Below are 19,217 nucleotides of genomic sequence, written 5' to 3'. Positions count from 1 at the left end.
GAAACAGGAGAGGAGGCAAGTGTGAGACCAGCTCGGGACAGATAAACGCTTCAGCTGGTGCGGGTTGAGGTCTGGGACCCCCGCCAGCCAAACCGGGGGACCCAGAGCCAATTTGGGGGGCCCAGGCCCCCATGGCCCCCTCATATCTATGCCACTGGGGTAGAAGCCTCTCAAAGAGGAAAGTTAGTCTTTTGCAAAATACCAAGTAATCAGGTTGACCCTTGATGCACTAACGAGTAGCCAGTGAGCTCTGAATATCGAGTTAACCAGGCATGCACTAGCCGGATTAAACAGATATTTAATGCCAGCAATCAGATATGGCCCGGAATTGAATATCTGAGTTCAACGCAGGCGTGGACATTAATAGCACTGCCCACCGTTGGCTGTTTATTGTGGAAAGTATCATTAGTAGCATCACAGCAGGGCCACCGAGAGACAAAGCCAGGTCCAGGACTGGGCTGCTGCAGCCAGTGCCACCCCCCACTCGGGATGCAGCTTCCGCCCCCACTTGGCATGCAGCTGCCGCCGCCACCCTTCACCCACTTACGTGCTTAGACTGCCACTGGCCCCCCGTCCCCTACCTTCCTGCATCATTGTGTCTGCTCCTCCCTGGCCTCTAAGGAGGGACCCAGTGCCAGGGTCTATCTTTCTCCCGCTCCAGTGTGCCCAGACCGGGTTATCACATTAATGCAATCACCCGAGTCCCGACAGGAGCAAGAGAGAGACAGACTCCAGCGCCAGGTCCTCCTTGGAGGTCAGGTCTGGGATCATCATTAGGTTGAAAATAGTTGGCGAGAGGGGGGATCCTCCACTCAGTAGCCAGTCTGGACTCCATAATGGTGTCCTATCCTAAAACGTTATTGAACTATAATAATTTTATGGGTAAAGGATAATGTGGCATTTTGTACTGTTCTCTCTTCTACCATCTGTCATACTACTACTACTACTACTTAACATTTCTATAGCGCTACTAGGGTTATGCAGCGCTGTACAGTTTAAACAAAGAAGGACAGTCCCTGCTCAAAGGAGCTTACAAACTAAAGGACGAAATGTCAAGTTGGGGTAGTCTAGATTTCCTCAATGGATGTGTAATGGTTATGTGCCGAAGGCGACATCGAAGAGGTGGGCTTTGAGTAGGGATTTGAAGATGGGCAGGGAGGGGGCTTGACGTATGGGCTCAGGGAGTTTATTTCAAGCATTGGGTGAGGCGAGGCGAGGCAGAAAGGGCGGAGCCTGGAGTTGGCGATGGTGGAGAAGGGTACTGAGAGGAGGGATTTGACCTGTGAGCGGAGGTTGCGGATAGGAACGTAAGGGGAGTTGAGGGTACAGAGGTAGTGAGGGGCTGCAGATCGAATGCATTTGTAGGTAAGTAGGAGAAGCTTGAACTGTATGCGGTACCTGATCGGAAGACAGTGAAGTGACTTGAGAAGAGGGGTGATATGGGCATATCGGTCCTGACGGAAGATAAGACGTGCAGCAGAGTTCTGAACGGATTGAAGGGGGGATAGATGGCTAAGTGGGAGGCCAGTGAGGAGTAGGTTGCAGTAGTCCAGGCGAGAGGTAACAGTACCATCTGTCATAGAAAATAAACTGTAAATTAGTGAACTTGTGGTCCATGATCTCTCTGCTCAGGTAGGCGTACACATAGAGGGAGTGTGGCTGGAGCATGGCCAGGACTCACACGTGCATAACTTGTTTAAGATTGCCCCTAGGCAGACTGGAAAAGATTCCCCTCTCTACCTTAGCTCCATTGTTTGACCTTTACTTTCCATTCTGCTCCACTCCACTTCTCTTGTGGGCACCTTCTTCTTGTAATGGAGTTCAAAAAAGCATAGGAGAAGCACAAGTCTCCTAGATGTAAAGAACTGAAGGAAAGCCAGAGATCAACCAAGGTCTACAGATATACACCAGAAATGAAACTGGGCAGAGTCTTACAGTCCTTACCTCTGTTTCTATTTTCTGCCTTCTCTGGGCAAGCACTGTATTAGTGGCTCTTTCCCTTTTCTCTCCTCCCCATGTAGAGGAAACTTTCTATCATGTTGACATCAAAAAGGAGCACAATAAATTCAGAGCAAAAACTCTTTACTTCCAAAGTGTGTGTGTTGCAATGAAGCGAATCTCTCACCAAATACAAAAGACCAGTCTCTAAAGGAATTGGCCTGCAGTTCTAAAGCAAGAGGAGACATAAAAACACCCCACTTTCTCAAATCCACTCAAACACTAGCCCCCCCCCCCCCCCCCCCCCCCCCCCCCCCCCGTTTACTAAGCCGCACGGCACTGCCAACACAGCCTATTCAAAGTGAATGGGCTGTGTCAGCATTAGCGCCTGGCAGCCGCTAGCATGGTTTAGTAAACATGGGAGGTAGGTATCACTCACTAAAATATCAACATAAAATGGAAGCAGGAATAGACCATTACAGTAGCCTGCCAGGGTGGTGCTGTGGCAAAGATTATTAATTTGGATTTGGCTCGTGCTTTTTTTAGTTGTAGCTTATGGTGAGTTACATTCGGGTACACTAGCTATTTCTCTATTACTGGAGAGCTCACAATCTAAAGGGTCTTTATACTAAGCTTCAGTATAAATAGGCCTTAGCGTGTCCTTACGCAGGTCTTTCCTGCACTGGAAGGCCATTTTTACCATGGCTGTAAAATCCCCATTTTCTATTTTTTTCCCATTAATGGCCATGCACTAATATTGCCATTGCTGCATGAACATTTTTAAACATTACCGCAGGAGCATGTACTTCCTCCTATTTTGCATGCGGTAAGGTCTCTTGAGTTATCTGTGTGCTAACCAGTTAGAGCAGTGGTCTTCATAAATTTTTAAGCTGGGGTCACTTTGGATTCTAATGAGCTGAAGGAGAGTCACCAAATATCTTCCCATGCAGGGCCACAACTCTGCTGACCAGTATGTGTCAATGACAGCCATCCCTACCAGCCCACCTTTAAACTTCATTGTGGGGTATCGTCAAGGTTGTGAGCATTTCCAAATGCATTGTCTTTTGTCTATTGAGAAAGGTCTTGGCCTTCAATCATTCAGCTCCCCCCCCCCCCCCAACCACTTTCCCCTTTCTGTCCTGAACCTGGGTAGAGAGGCAGAGTAGCAGGAAAAAAAACCCCAGAAAGACAATAGGGTCCGCCATTGGCCCCAGGCCTTGCATTGAGTTAGAACATCTACATTAATGCATGCTAACTGGTTAGTACAGGAATATCCAGTCTCTGCCCCTGACATACCCCTCAAGAAAATACAAAAAAATTAGCATGCACACGTTTTAAAGCTACTGCGTGATGCTGTAGAACCTCCCATAGTAGTCATTTTTTGTTGCTTTAGATGCACGTTTGTGTCTAACGTAGCTTAATAAAAGGGCCCACTATCCTGCTTATAATCGAAATAGAAAAACGCCTATATTGTGACCCAAATCGGGAGATAGACGTTTATCTCACAAAAACGAATAAAGCGGTATAATCGAAAGCCGAATTTGGACGTTTTCAACTGCACTCCGTCGCGGATGCGGACAAAGTTGATGGGGGCGTGTCGAAGGCGTGGTGAAGGCGGAACTGGGGCGTGGTTATCTGCCGATCAGAGATGGGCGCCTTTCGCCAATAATGGAAAAAAAATATGCATTTTTAGCGAGAATTTAGGGCACTTTTCCTGGACCCTGTTTTTCCACGAATAAGGCCCCAAAAAGTGCCCTAAATGACCAGATGACCACTGGAGGGAATCGGGAATGACCTCCCCTGACTCCCCCAGTGGTCACAAACCCCCTCCCACCACAAAATATGCCGTTTCACAACTGTTTATTTTCACCCTCAAATGTCATACCCACCTCCCTGGCAGCAGTATGCAGGTCACTGGAGCAGTTATTAGGGGATGCAGTGGACTTCAGGCAGGTGGACCCAGGCCCATCCCCCCCCACCTGTTACACTTGTGCTGGTAAATGGGAGCCCTCCAAACCGCCCCCCAAACCCACTGTACTCACATGTAGGTGCCCCCCTTCACCCCTTAGGGCTATAGTAATGGTGTAGACTTGTGGGCAGTGGGTTTTGAGGGGGATTTGGGGGGCTCAACACACAAGGGAAGGGTGCTATGCACCTGGGAGCTGTTTTACCTTTTTTTTTTGTTTTTGTAAAAGTGCCCCGCTAGGGTGCCCGGTTGGTGTCCTGGCATGTGAGGGGGACCAGTGCACTACGAATCCTGGCCCCTCCCACGAATAAATGTCTTGGAGTTATTCGTTTTTGAGCTGGGCGCTTTCATTTTCCATTATCGCTGAAAAACAAAAACGCCCAGCTCAAAAAAAGATAAACGTCCATGTTTTTCAAAAATATGGTTCGGTCTGCCCCATCACGGACCCGTTCTCGGAGATAAACGCCCATGGAGATAGACGTTTCTGTTCGATTATGCCCCTTCATGTGACTTGCCCAAGGTCACAAGTTGCTACAGTGGGATTTGAACTGGGCTTCCCTGGTTCTCAGCCCACTGCTCTAACCATTAGGTTACTCCTCCATTCCTTTGCTGTATAGCCTGTTCTTTCTCAAAACCACACTCTTTAGTGAGGTTCCCAGTGGGGCCTTACACAATAAATCATGGTGATTAACTTCTATAAAATAAATTATCTACATAAATTGCTTATATTAAATTGAATTAGAGGGGAAAAAGTGTTTAATAGAAGCTGATATTGTCTCACGGTAGGCTTAGCACATGTTAATGGCTGATGCCGTGAGCAGTGATGTGCAGCTAAACAATGGGAAAAGATACAAATGAAAATAATAATGAATATGAGATGCATGCAGATATTTCTAATTTAAAATGGCTCCATGTGTGTGTTTTCCACATTGATTTCTGAAATGATAGGAAGCCTACCAAACAGGCCCAAATGGACAGTTTTGTAAAGTTTCCCTCAACTGTTAACAAAAGAAATCTTTCTCAAGGTTGAGGACATTTTTTTACACTTTTGCTCACTAGTTTGCCCCTGTTTTACCACACTGTCTTCGTAATCCTAAATTATCTGGATAATTCATCAATTCGCCATTCCATGTCAGCAGTATCTGGACAGTGCCGAGGTGGTTTGTAAAGGTATTCAGTGACACTATCCATAAAGGGGGTAATTCTGTAAGGAGACATCTAGTTGTAGGTGTTAAGAAGGTGCATAAATAGTGGTATATTAGTCATTTTGTTATGTGTAAGCGACCACTTATAGAGAAAGTACACACTATGATTTGATGGCATGTATTTTGCTGGTGGGCATAAGCATGGTTAAAGGTTGGATGATGCATGAGTGGCGTATACAAGTAGACATATAAGTTATAACATACTATAATTCAGGGATGGGGCAACTTGTTTACCCAGAGGGTCGCATGAATGTCAGTACTATCCCTAGTGAGCCACATGAAATAAACCAAATTAACATAAAATTAACAAATGCGCCATATAAATCACTACCCACAAAATGCTGACCAATGGTGGTTGAATATGGAATCACATTTTTTTCTCTTCTCCATTTCTCCCTTCCCTCTCCCCATAGTTTCTAGCACCTCTCTCCTCCCCCCCCCCCCCCCACCATTGTCTCTTGTATTTCTCTTCTTCGCTATCTCCCTTCCTCCCCCTCTCCAGTATCCAGCATCTCTTTCCTACCTTCCATCCACTTCCCCCTCACCCATGAGCTGTTTTAATTATCCTTCTCACTCTTTTGTGGCAGCAAATCTACAATGGCCATAAGAGACAGCGTGCAGTGTGCATGCTCAAGGCCTGTCATCTTCTACCCCCTCCGAAACAGGAAGTTCAGAGGGAACAGGAGCTGGCAGGCCTTGAGCATGCACAGATCCTCTAGGCTTCATGCTGGGCAGCCATGTTATGTGTCTTATGGCAATCTGGCGGGCCTTATGAAATTCCAAGGTGGACAGCAAATGATATAACTGGAAGAGAACAGATTATCTATGTTTTATGTAGCAGGGCCCAAAATGTGGAACGAGTTGCTATTGGAAAAGACTTGAAGGATTTTAAAGTTTCTCTTGTTATTTTGTCAGGCCTATGGTTAGACTGTTTGACATTTATGAATTAAGATTTTGAATTTTACAGTGTAGAATTAAATAGAGAGGTGTGGTAGCCGTGTTAGTCCACTCTTAAAGGTTATCAATAGAAATCAAACAAAATAAAACATGGAAAAGAAAATAAGATGATACCTTTTTTATTGGACATAACTTAATACATTTCTTGATTAGCTTTCGAAGGTTGCCCTTCTTCGTCAGATCGGAAATATTCAAATGTGGTAGCAGATAGTATATATAAGAGAAACATCAAAGCATTACTTTGACAGTCTGACAAGAGTGGGAGGGTGGGGGTATGCATTTCATTGATATTCTAACAGGATGGGTGTTGGTAGGTGAGAGGAGGGTGATAAACAGAGAAATAAACAGAGAAATACAACTTTATGGTTTATAATGTGCTAGAAAACCCAGATCCTTATTAAGTCCTGTCTGTTGGGTGTCAAAATATTCAATCATTCTGACTTCAAAGGTCTTACGTTCCTGTATTGTTTTAAAGTTACCTTTCAGGATGCTTACTGTGAAATCACTGGTGCAGTGTTCTGGTCTTGTAAAGTGTTGGCCCACAGGGGTGGGGGCCTGACTGGCACTGGCTATTTTCATGTGATGTCTGTGCAGATTGAATCTTGTCTTAAGCATCTGGCCTGTTTCTCCAATATAGCATCCTTCGTTACATTTTTTACACTGAATGATATATACCACATTGGAAGATGAGCATGTAAAAGATTCATTTATGTTGAATATTTTTCCCTTGTGAATGACTGTGGGGTCCTGTGAAATGTTTTGGCATAGCTTGCAGCTGGATATGTTACAGGGAAACCTGCCCTTTTCTTTTTCAGTCTGTGTTGGGAGTTTACTTCTGATTAGCTTGTATTTTAAGTTTGGTGGCTGTCAGAAGGCCAGAACTGGTGGGGATGGGAATATCTCTTTCAGTAATTCATCTTCCTGGAGTAGGGGCTGTAGGTCTCTTATGATTTTCCTCAGTTTCTCCAGCTCTGGGTTGTATGTCACTACAAGGGGAATTCTGTCTGTGGCTTTTTTTTCTTTGTACTGTAGCAGATTTTCCCTGGGTGTTTTGAGGGAGGAGGCAATATTCTTGGAGATTATTTTGGGGTTGTAGCCTTTCTGTTTGAAGGATGCAGTCAGGATTTCAAGGTGTCTGTCTCTATCCTCTGGGTCCGAGCAGATACGGTGGTATCTTGTGGCTTGGCTGTAAATAATGGATCTTTTTGTATGTGAAGGGTGGAAGCTGGAGTTGTGGAGGTAGCTGCATCTGTCTGTGGGTTTCTTGTATATAGATGTTTGTATACAGCCATCACTGATTGAGACTGTGGTGTCCAAAAAATTGACTTTTTCTGGGGAGTAGTCAATTTTGAATCTGATTGTAGGATGGTATGTATTGAAGGAATAGTAAAATTGTTTCAGGGTTCTTCCCCCTCCGTCCAAATCATAAAAATGTCATTGATGTACCGGTAGTATTTTAGAGGTTTGGTCTGGTAAGTATTCAGAAATGTCTCTTCCAGCTCAGCCATAAAAAGGTTAGCATATTGGGGTGTTGTCCTGGTGCCCATCACAGTGCCCATTATTTGTAGATAGATATCATTGTTAAAGCGGAAGTAGTTGTGAGTTAAAATAAATTTGATTAATTTTGTAACAGTTTCTGGTGAGTACTGATGGTCCAGTGTGGATCTTTTTAGGAGTCTCCCACATGCAGCTATGCCATCCGCATGTGGAATGTTGCTGTATAGTGATTCTACATCCATCGTGACCAGAAGGGTGTTTGGTGGTAATTGCTTGATATTTTTCAATTTATTCAGAAAGTCTGTGGTGTCTTGTATGAAGCTGTTAGTTTTGTGTACGAGAGGTTTCAGAATTCCCTCTATAAATCCAGATATTTCCTCCGTGAGTGTGCCAATACCTGATATGATTGGTCTGCCAGGGTTTCCAGGTTTCTGTGGGCTCATTCTACATGCTACCCAAAATCCATAAACCTGGAAATATATATTTTGAAAATATAATTATAACTAAACCTGTATAATACCTTGGTACAACTTACTCTATTTGTATTTCCATAAGTTGTCTTTTTTTTTTTGGTTATTGTTATGTACTATATACATTTCACTAAAACCAATAAAAAAATAAAAAAAATAATAAGTTTATTCATTGAATAATAATCCTCCTTAGAATGGTTCGCAAATCCTTTCTCCGATTGTTCTTTCAACTTTGATACATCCTTTAACACCAATTGCTTGAAAACCTTGAGAATCGGGTCCATGGGGACAGGAGGGACCCATGTAGATTTAGATTGCACTACTGAAACATAATGGTCATTTGACGCAGCTTTGCCATGGAAGAAATGTTTAAGATGTAATATTAAAAAGTAACAACAGAGTTTGCATTCAATATGGCACAATTGTGTTTTTCCTTTTATATGGAGGAAAAAGCCTCGAGAAAACTCCTCTTGTATACAAACTGATACTTTAGTCAGAGTTGGACTTCCTCATCATCAGCTAAAAACACCTCCAGATGTTAAATATTAAACAATAAGCTTAGCTTTAATGTCCTTCGATATTCTTGGTCTTCACATCTTACTGTGGACGTTGACTGTGAACGTTGGCTGTGATCACAGCCAACCTTCGCAGTCAACGTCCACAGTAAGATGTGAAGACCAAGAATATCGAAGGACATTAAAGCTAAGTTTAAAAACGTATTGTTTAATATTTAACATCTGGAGTTTTTTTTAGCTGATGATGAGGAAGTCCAACTCCGACTAAAGTATCAGTTTGTATACAAGAGGAGTTTTCTCGAGGCTTTTTCCTCCATATAAAAGAAAAAACACACTTGTGCCATATTGAATGCAAACCCTGTTGTTACTTTTTAATCATTAGAATTGGTACAGTGGTAGAACCATGATTATAATTTTGAATTAAGATGTAATATTCTCATTAAACCTTGTCCAAATCTGTTCTCTAATTCCCAGTAGAACAGTTCTAGGTTCTCTCTGAATAGTTTACTCACTTTTCTGTTTTCTTCATATCTCCACAATTTGGGGGGTTTTTTCCGCTTTAGCTGTTACTTTCACTTTACTGTTGGACCAAATGAATTTAAGGTTTTCCTCTGATAATGCAGTATGTTTCAGTTTATTATTTTGGACATTCCTCATTACCTTTGGTGATCTTGTTCCTTTGAAATACGTATCTGTCAAAGACACTTCTGTTCATAATGATGCTATTTTTCCTTCAATGTGTTTTGTTTTTTGTTTTTTTCCGAGAAGGAATTGCTGTCTTTCTCTTTTAACTCTAGTCCTGTGTCCTTGTTGCTAAAATTCTCTTGGTAATAATTTTTGCTGCATAGTATTGTATTTGATTAATTTCTATGATAGCAATAGATTGTCCCTTTATACAGGTTATGGCATTATTCATCTTACTGTAGATATTGTATGCTTTACTGTAGACATTAAATTATACTTGGTTAAGTTTCCTTCTCCTGGGACCCAGCATATTCATCCCTTTTTATTTTTTTTTTTTTAATTCTTTATTTATAATTTCAAAATTTTTTTCACAAGAAAAACTTGATACAGAAAAAACAGACCCAAAGTAAACATTAGGATAAAATATCCAAAGAAAACTTTTATAATCATATATTGTATGTCTTCTTTAAATCACAAATAAGCAGATAAAGGGGGGCATGAAACAGAAATGGGGAATCAAAACAGGTATAGTTTAAGGAAAAAGCTTAACACGCATTTTCTCACCTATTACAAATACTTCTAATCAGTTGTTAGCTTCCGCAGATAGTTTCCTTGAATCCAGAAACACTCTTAATTGCTCTGGCTGAAAAAATATGTATTTTATTCCTTGATATTTCAAAACACACTTACTAGGGTAATTCAGATAGTACGAAGCACCTATAGCTAAAGTTTCCTTTCTCATACTCAGAAACAATTTCCTAAGTTCTTGTGTCTGCTTTGTCACATCTTGATATATTCTTACAGTTTTACCATAAAACAATTCATTCATTTTTCAAAAGTATATTTTTTTAACGCTTCAATATCTTGTTGAAAAACTAGTTGAACAAATAATGTCATTCTTTCAGACTGTTCGGATAAAGAAACTTCCAACAGTTCAGATATATTCAAATTTCCTTCCAAGATTTCTTTTCCTGAGGAATTTTTGTTTTGAATGTAATAAACTTTATTCACCGGAGGTAAAGTATCCGGGGAATATCTCAAAACTTCAATCAAGTATTTTTTAAAGACTTCCAGTGGTGATATTCCTATCTCTCTTGGGAAATTTAAGATACGCAGATTAAGTCTCCGATTATGGTTTTCAATTTGTTCAATCCTTCTTTTAATTATAAGTTTATCTTTAATCATTTCTGAGGATAAATCTTGTAGTTTTTTAACATCTTGTTTAATCTCCTTAGTTTGTGTGGAGAAATCTGTTCTAATATTCGCCAGAGATTCAGAAAAAGTGTTCATGGTACTCACAAGTGTAGAAATTTCCTTTGTGGATTTCTCTACGGTAGCTGCCAACTGTTGGAGAACAATCCAAATGCTCTCCAACGACACCGTTCCCGAAGCTGCTTTCAATAGCTTCAATTCAACGCCGGAACTCAAAGGCTCCAGCTCACCTGCACATACCACCTTTCCAGTACCTTCGATCGAGGTAGTCCCAGCAAACACTCCGGTTTCGGGTAATCCTCTCTGGTTCTGGCGGCTGTCGGGAGGGAGCGGCGGGTGAAGCGCCGGAGGTGAAAGAGTAACATCCAGGTCCAAGTCCTCAAGGTTTTCCCCTGCCTTGAGGACAGCCAGACCCCTCACGGCGTCCTGGGTGGAAATTCGCGAGGTGTACCTTTCAATCGACGCCTGACGAGGGGAAGAGGTCCGGGTTGTCGAAGCTTCTCCTCGGACTTCATCCCTTTTTAAATAGGCTAGCAGCTCATCCGTTAATTTCTTCTCCTCTGGATCATCCAGCTGTGTTTCTTCTTCCTTGTCAGTTGACTTCTTAGCCTGTTCTTCATTCATCGCACTCTCTTGTTTTTCCAGATCTTCTCTCTCCATCTCTACCTTGTTCATGCAGTGTCTGGATTCTCATGTTATCCTCTGCCAACACCTTGCCCATGATTGCTGTTCCAATCCGAAATGCTTTTAAATAAATTACCTGTAAATCATCATATTCTCAAGTACAAATTATTCAAATTCTAATTATCATTTGCAAAAATCTACATCACCATGACACTAACAGTAAGCTGGTACCCCTTGGTTTTTTTTTTTTCTTTAAATAATGGTAGTTTTATAGTGCAAACATTTTTGAACATGCAAAAATCATTGGGTGGTCATGCTATAAAGTCTGTAACTTTACTGTGTTTAAAGGGAAGGGAAATGGGACTTGATATACTGCCATTCTGAGGTATTTTGCAACTACATTCAAAGTGGTTTACATATATTCAGGTACTTATTTTGTACCTGAGGCAATGGAAGGTTAAGTGACTTGCCCACAGTCACAAGGTGCTGCAGTGGAAATTAAATCCAGTTTCCCAGGATCAAAGTCTGCTGCACTAACCACTAGGCTACTCCTCCACTAAAGATAACCTCATTCCACTTGGCACATAAACATAGATATTAACAATAAATAAAGCTGTAAAATTTCACATTGAAATTAACCTCTATCTAGGGGGTTACTTTTTTTTTTTTTTGCCTCACCCTGTATATTCTTTGGCTGTTTGTATAGAGTTTATTGAAATAAGAAAATATATTTGATTTTTTTTTACCAGCCACTTGTACTTTCTGTTCTCCTTTATATAATAGACAACTGGACAAGAATCAGATCAGCTGTATTGAAGATGGAGCCTTTCGTGCTCTTAGAGGCCTTGAGGTGCTGTAAGTATAATTTGATTCCACAATCTATTCCATTGTTTTAAGTCAAAATTATACATTTCCATTGTATCTTATTGTATGCATGGATTTGTGTAATCATGCTTTTCTGGAGGACATCACATCTACACGTTTCTGCATGCAAAGGTGTAAATCCTGGGCTGAATAAGCCTGCCCTGAAAACAAAAGCTAGCTAGTAAACTGGAAGACTTCCAAGAATAATTGGAAGATATAGTTTCGATTTTCAGCTCATTGTACGATTAGAGTCGTAAGCAGAGGGAATAATATCTGTCTAACCCATTCACTCTCATAATTCATATTGAACCTGTTGCCTCACAAAAATGTAATGATATTCTCTCTTGTAGAACTCTCAACAACAATAATATCACCACGGTTCCCGTCTCGAGCTTCAACCACATGCCCAAGCTCCGCACTTTGTGAGTAACTCAGGTTTACCTACTGTCACCTGTAGTAGAATGAATGAGCATATTATGTAATTTTATAGAAATGGAGTTTCTTTGTGTTGTTCCTTTTCAGAAATGCCAACTGATCCAGTTCCAGGAGGGAACTTTTTTGTCCAGGCCTGATTTTGAACTCACATCACTGTGGGATTTGTAGTCCCTAATTCTGCCTACTGAGTTATTTTTGAGTGTTCACCAAATCGATATGAATTTGCTGTGTTTTGAAATATGTTCTCTGCCCCATTGCAGTCATGAGATTTTCAGCAATAAACACATGACTTTAAACAATGTTTATGCCTTCTTTTCAAATAGCCATGAGGCTTTTCCTGTGTTTTTTTCATGATAGGGCCCTCTGATATAACATATTTAAGACTCCCTTCAATTCCAGCCAACCCCTGAAAAATCATTTGTATGGTAAAATCATTTCTTCCTACAATTTAAATCATGGATCCTAGAACACATCTATTCAATAAGTAAAGTGATAAGGGAGTAATGGATTTGGGAATTTAATACTTTGGATGGAGCTCTCTTGAAACACTGACTGATTTTCTGCCTTCCAGCCGTTTGCATTCCAACAATCTGTTCTGCGATTGTCACCTATCCTGGCTTTCTCAGTGGCTTCGCCAGCGGCCAACCATTGGACTCTTCACACAATGTGCTGGGCCACAGCAACTGCGTGGCATCAATGTGGCAGAGATTCAGAAGCATGAGTTTAGCTGTTCAGGTGAGATTCTTTTTCTACTGGTGCTCTTTGATGGGGGTTAACTGGTTCCAATCCGTTCTCCATCCTACCTCTACTTTTCCTTGATGTATCAGAAAACCTAACTAGGCATCCACTTCATGGCTTGAGGCACACTGAAGGCAGAGAAAGGAGATAGAACAATATGCCGCTCAATAGACAATGCACATTGATTGGTCAAGACTGACTTTGAACACAGGCTCAATTGGCAATGGCATTCTTAAACACAGGGCAGATATAAGGTCTTAGATAGCCTAAGTGAATCTTCAGCTTTGCAACCCTACAGTAGCGTAGCAGATTTTTGGTGGGCCTAAGGGGGAAATGGATGTACTCTGATCTGCACTTGTCAACAAATAACATAAACATTTGCAAAATAAGCATACCAATTAAGATAATCCTACCCTCGTGGACTATAATGTTGTCTTGTCTGATGACCTTGTGAGCCCTTAGGTCCCGCAGGGGACAGTCGTTCCCCCAAGGACAGCCGAGCAGCCCCTAGTCTTCACCCGCGGCGACCACCATTCACCGGGAGTTGAGCCCCCAGCTGCAGGCGGCCAGCGGGGCTTCTGGAACCGGGGGGTTGACGGACTGACTGGGCACCGAGGGACCGGAAACCCCAACAGCAGTCAGGCAGCGGGTCAGGGCAGGTGGCAGCAGAGTGGTCCAGGAACAGGCAGAAGGTCAAGGCAGGCAGCAAACAGAGTAGTCCAGGAACAGGCAGAAGGTCAAGGCAGGCGGCAAACAGAGTAGTCCAGGAACAAGCAGAAGGTCAAGGCAGGCGGCAAACAGAGTAGTCCAGGAACAGGCAGAAGGTCAAACTGGAATGTCAGCGGAACAAGCATCAAAGTCAAAAGACTACACACGCAGGCTGGAACCTCTGGGAACAGAAGCCGAAGCAACGACCTGCAAGGAACCTGCTCCTTAAATACCATCAGTCATCAGCAGCTGAGCCACAGCTGACAGGGGTGGACCCTTCCGATGACATCCCTTGAGGAATCACTCTGATTGGTTCAGCACCGGTCCTCAGGTGGAGCCTCAGCTCCCTTTTCCCAATCCGAGCCCTCCCGGGCGGAGTTTTGGTTCCTGCGCTCGAGATGCGGGAAAGACGCCGGCCTCCGCGTCTCGGTGCCATCTTTCCCGCCGGCACGAGCGCGGACTCCATAGCCGGCGATGGGGAGCCCGGAGGTCGTGAAAACCGGCCTTCGGATGGGGTCTCGGAACAGCCGGCCATCGTCGTGGAGGACCCCGGCCATGCCCCCTCCCGGAGCCGAGATGGCCGGCCATTGGGGCCAAGGCCAGATAAGCTGCCCGACAGTGGGGGTAAGGCCGGCCTTGTCCGTGGAGGTCTCTCCTCGGGGCTAGATTCCAGGGGGGAGCAGACTGAGTGCGCGAGGGATGTGACAAATGTTGACAAGTGCAGCTCAGAGTACACCATACCTTTGTTCATGTTGTCTTTTATTGCACTGTTGGTTGTGATCAATAAAACTTATTTAAAAAAAAAAAAAGGGGAGAGGAATGGGTGGTCACTAACAGGCTTATTTTCGAAAGAGAAGGACGCCCATCTTTTGACACAAATCGGAAGATGGGCGTCCTTCTCACAGGGTCGCCCAAATTGGCATAATCGAAAGCCGATTTTGGGCATCCTCAACTGCTTTCCGTCGCGGGGACAACCAAAGTTCATGGGGGCATGTTGGAGGCATAGTGAATACGAGACTTGACCCATAATGGAAAACAAAAAAACGTCCCTGACAAGCACTTGGACGACTTTACCTGGTCCTGTTTTTCTTATGACCAAGCCACAAAAAGGTGCCCAACTGACCGGATGACCACTGGACAGAATCGGAGATCACCTCCCCTTACTCCCCCAGGGGTCATTAACCCCCTCCCACCCTCAAAAAAAATCTTTAAAATTCTTTTGTGCCAGCCTCTATGCCAGCCCCAATTGTCATACTCAGGTCCAAGACAGCAGTATGCAGGTCCCTGGAGCAGTTTTAGTGGGTGCAGTGCATTTCAGGCAGGCGGACCCAGGCCCATCCCCCCCATACCTGTTACACTTGTGGTGGTAAATATGAGCCCTCCAAAGCCCACCAGAAACCCACTATACCCTCATCTAGGTGCCCCCCTTCACCCCTATGGTAGTGGGGGGCTCAGTACACACGGCAAGGGAGCTGTGTTCCTGGGAGCAATTTCTGAAGTCCACTGCAGTGCCCCCTAGGGTGCCTGGTTGGTGTCCTGGCATGTTAGGGGGACCAGTGCACTACGAATGCTGGCTCTTCCCATGACCAAAGGGCTTGCATTTGGTCGTTTCTGAGATGGGCGTCCTTAGTTTCCATTATCGGCGAAAATCAGAAATGACCAAGTCTAGGGATGACCATCTCTAAGAACGACCTAAATGTCAAGATTTGGGCATCCCCGACCGTATTATCGAAATGAAAGATGGACGTCCATCTTGTTTCGATAATACGGTTTTCCTCGCCCCTCCACCGGGACGTTTTGCGAGGACGTCCTAAGCAAGACTTGGGCGTCCCTTTTGATTATGCCCCTCCACCTGTCCTCCCCCCCCCCCCCCCCCACATACACTCAAATTTTAAAAGAAACTATAAGTACCTGAGCTGGTGGGGATTCCCAAGCCCCACCAGCTGAAGATCTCACTGAAGGCTCCCAGAAACTCCAGTGCTCAGCTCAGCATTCGGCAGCTGCTGCCTGAGCCACTGCCGCTGGCACTCTACGTATGCATGAAAATTGAGCACGCGCAGAGTGCTGGTGTTGGCAACTCAGGAAGCAGCTGCCGACAGCTAAACTATGCACAGGAGTCTTGGGGGAGATCTTCAGCTGGCAGGGCTTGGGTGTGCCCACCCAGGCCCACCCATGGCTATGCCAGTGTACCCTACCTCCATAATACTTACAATTGGCAGCTCTGTCCAACACAGCATTCCCTTCTGTGGCAGCAGTACCTCTGGCACAGTGCCCCCTCAAACTCTTCTCTTACTGTCCCGGTGCAATTGAATGACATCACCATTGATAAGGCTGTTGTGTGCCTTATCAATCTATAGAAAACAGCTGCTACAGGTGAGCAGCATTGCTTTTCACTAGACAGGCAAGCAGGGGTTACATACTGTTAAAAAGTTGGGGAAAAAAGCAAAAGCTACAAGTGGCAAAATATCTATCACTTGTAGTTTATAGGGACTTAACAAGCACTCATAGGCGCCCCGTATAAGAGGCTTGGGGAGGCTAAGCCTCCCCAGCCCAGCTGTGAGCTTCCCCGTCTGTCTCTTGCTCCAAATGTCCAGCAGCATTGCAGCAACTAAAACCCAGCCTACCAGCTCTTACTGCAGCGATTGGTGTGTGTGTCCCCCCTCGCGATCTCCAGGCTCTGTAGTAGGCTTCAGGTGCGGGCATCTGTAGTCGGTCGTCCGATCGAATCGATGGTGCTGCTAATTTGCCCTGATCGCTGTCAGTAGCGACACTGAAGCGCAGCAGCGATTAAGGCAGGCTGCCTCGATCTTCCCAGTGATGCCTCCCGCCCTCCACCCTCTTCTGATGCAACTTCCTGTTCCGCGCGGGCGGGAGGCATCACTGGGAAGATCGAGGTAGCCTGCCTTAATCGCTGCAGTGTCGCTACCCTCAGCGATCAAGCTTTTCTTTATTCTCGCGCAGGATGCTGGTGTGAAACAGCCAAGGGCAGGAAGCAGCCCTCCGCTCCGCTCCTCCTCGTCTGAGAATAAGAAGGTAGATGGCGGGGGGGGGGGGGGAGTGAGAATTGACAGAATGGAAGAAAGTGGGAGATATATTGGAGACCCAAGAGAGAGCAATACTGGAAGGCATTCAGGCCCCAGAGTAGGAGTGCAGGAGGAAGGAAAGACAGAGGAAGGTCAGGGAAACCGAAGAGATGCAGGGCATGGAGAAAGCATAGGGAAAGGGACACACAGGGACAATGCTGGACACAATGAGGTAGGGTAGGGTGGGGAGGGACAAACAGGATGAAATGCAGGAAAGAGCAACACAGAGAGACACAGGGGAAGATGCTGAATGTAATGGGAGGACAGAGACACTAAGAGGGCAGATGGGACAGGGACACACAGAATGGAGATGCTAGATGGGACCAGTAGGGACACAGATGGAAGATCAATGGTGGACAAGACAGAAGAAATGTCAAACAGACAGGGGATACTGCAAAAACAGGAAAAACAGAAAATAGACACTGGACCAGCCTGACTACAAAAATAAAATGCGCAGACAACAAGGTAGAAAGAAGAATTTTATTCTGAATTTATTAATTGAAATATCAGTTTTTGGAAATGTGCATCTGTGATATTTTGCATGTAAGTTTCAATTTTTCTAGTATTGCTACATGCCGAGTCTGACTTCTTGTGGTAACTTTCCAGTTTTGCCTTCATATCTGTTGTGTCATGTGTTTTTCATGCGTGATCAAGATGCAGTATTCTGCTAGTGTGTAGTATTTGCCGGCATTATGTTTTGTTTTTTTGTTTCACTAGGTTGTGCACTGGTGTTTTAGAGCCCGGTGTAATTACAGTTCTGCCTTTCCACGCATAAGGTTGTGCTCCTCCTGTCCTTGGAATTAGTGCTGTTATGGTTTGGTAAGGTTATGAGTGTGTTTTTGCATAAGTTTGTGTATAGTGTTTTGCAGTGGAGAGATTGTGTATTGCCCTTACTGAGGTGGCACCAAAACATCAGAAAGGGTTTTAGAGCCTAAATCATGACACACTACCTCTTGAAGGATCAACATATGGTCGTTAATAAAGGAGCTCATTGTGAACACTTTCCACCCTAAAAGGGTGTTTTGTGGCTCTACATGAGAATTGTGGTATTATGATCCCTTGTTTCATATTGTTAATAGTCTGCATTTTCCGTATGGGTGGTATATTGGTGTATTAGGGTATGCCTAGTGTTATGGTACAGTAAGGTTCTGAGTGTGTTTTTGCACAAATTTGTGCATAGTGTTTTACAGTTGAGTGATTGTGGTTAGTATATGCTTTGAGCAACCACTTTATTCTTTGACATATGATACATATCTAATATCTAAATTTAATAAAAGGTATTAATTGTGACTTTTATTTTTACTTATTTTTTTTTCTGTGTGTTGTCAATTGTGGATATAAGCTCCGCCCCTGGCTCCACCCATAACCCCGCCCCCTTTAGCCTCCCCAAACAGTTGGGCCACCGACCGCCTATGCAAGCACTGTATGTGTTCAAAAAAGGTTTCAGAAACATTTGATTTCACCCTGATACCACAGTCTTTAATATGTGAATTAGAATGGGTTGGACAAAATATAGGCATGCTTGTCTCTTCACAGCCCTCCAGGAAAAGTCTACACTTCTGTGCCTGGTACTTCACTGTCCCCAGACAAAAGCCTCCAAAATTCCATCCCCTCTGACTGGGAGTAATAAAACACAATAGCTTTATCAGTGGCTAATCAGTCTCTGCCAATTTTATTTATTTATTTATTATTTTATTTATTTATTTATTTATTTATTGCATTTGTATCCCACATTCCCCCACCTATTTGCAGACTCAATGTGGCTTACATAGATCTGTCAACATTGTCATATCAGGATATCAGATACAGTTAGTAATGTGTAGTGATTAAGGCAGTGGTGATCCTAGCCGGCATGACACCCAGGGCGGATCGCCGATGCGCCCCCCCCGGCGAAATGACACCCCCCCCGGGTGCACGCCGCTGGGGGGGGGGTGCCGCGGCGCGCGCCTGTCAGCTGAGTTCGCTGACTTCACTAACTTCGCTGCAGCTCCCTCTGCCCCGGCCGGAACAGGAAGTAACCTGTTCCGAGGCAGAGGGAGCTGCAGCGAAGTCAGCGAACTCAGCTGACAGGCGCGTGCCGCGGCACCCCCCCCCCCCAGCGGCGTGCACCCGGGGCGGACCGCCCCCACCACCCCCCCTTGGTACGCCACTGGATTAAGGACGGGAAGAGGGAAGAAGGAAGAGAGTTGTTAGTGTAGTTATAGAAGGTGGGCGTTCATAATTGAGTGGGTTGGTGAGGTGACTTAGTGAGGTTATAGGTTCTCATTGTAGGCCTTGTTGAAGAAGAATGTTTTCAGAGATTTTTGGAAGATAGTTGTTTC

At 44.2% G+C, this 19,217-nt stretch overlaps 1 protein-coding gene across 1 annotated transcript in view; it reads left to right on the top strand.

Moving 5' to 3' along the window:
* The window catches only part of SLIT1 (slit guidance ligand 1), a 584,144-nt gene that overhangs the window by 365,607 nt on the left and 199,320 nt on the right, over positions 1-19,217 (top strand). Inside the window, exons 6-8 of the mRNA XM_030202872.1 lie at positions 11,852-11,923; positions 12,283-12,354; positions 12,939-13,102. Of these exons, the coding sequence (XP_030058732.1) occupies positions 11,852-11,923; positions 12,283-12,354; positions 12,939-13,102 (308 nt within the window). The remainder of the gene's footprint in view (positions 1-11,851; positions 11,924-12,282; positions 12,355-12,938; positions 13,103-19,217) is intronic.

This window comes from Microcaecilia unicolor, chromosome 5 (genome assembly GCF_901765095.1).
Source record: "Microcaecilia unicolor chromosome 5, aMicUni1.1, whole genome shotgun sequence".
NCBI lineage: Eukaryota > Metazoa > Chordata > Amphibia > Gymnophiona > Siphonopidae > Microcaecilia > Microcaecilia unicolor.
This window is presented reverse-complemented; position numbering and strand designations above follow the sequence as displayed.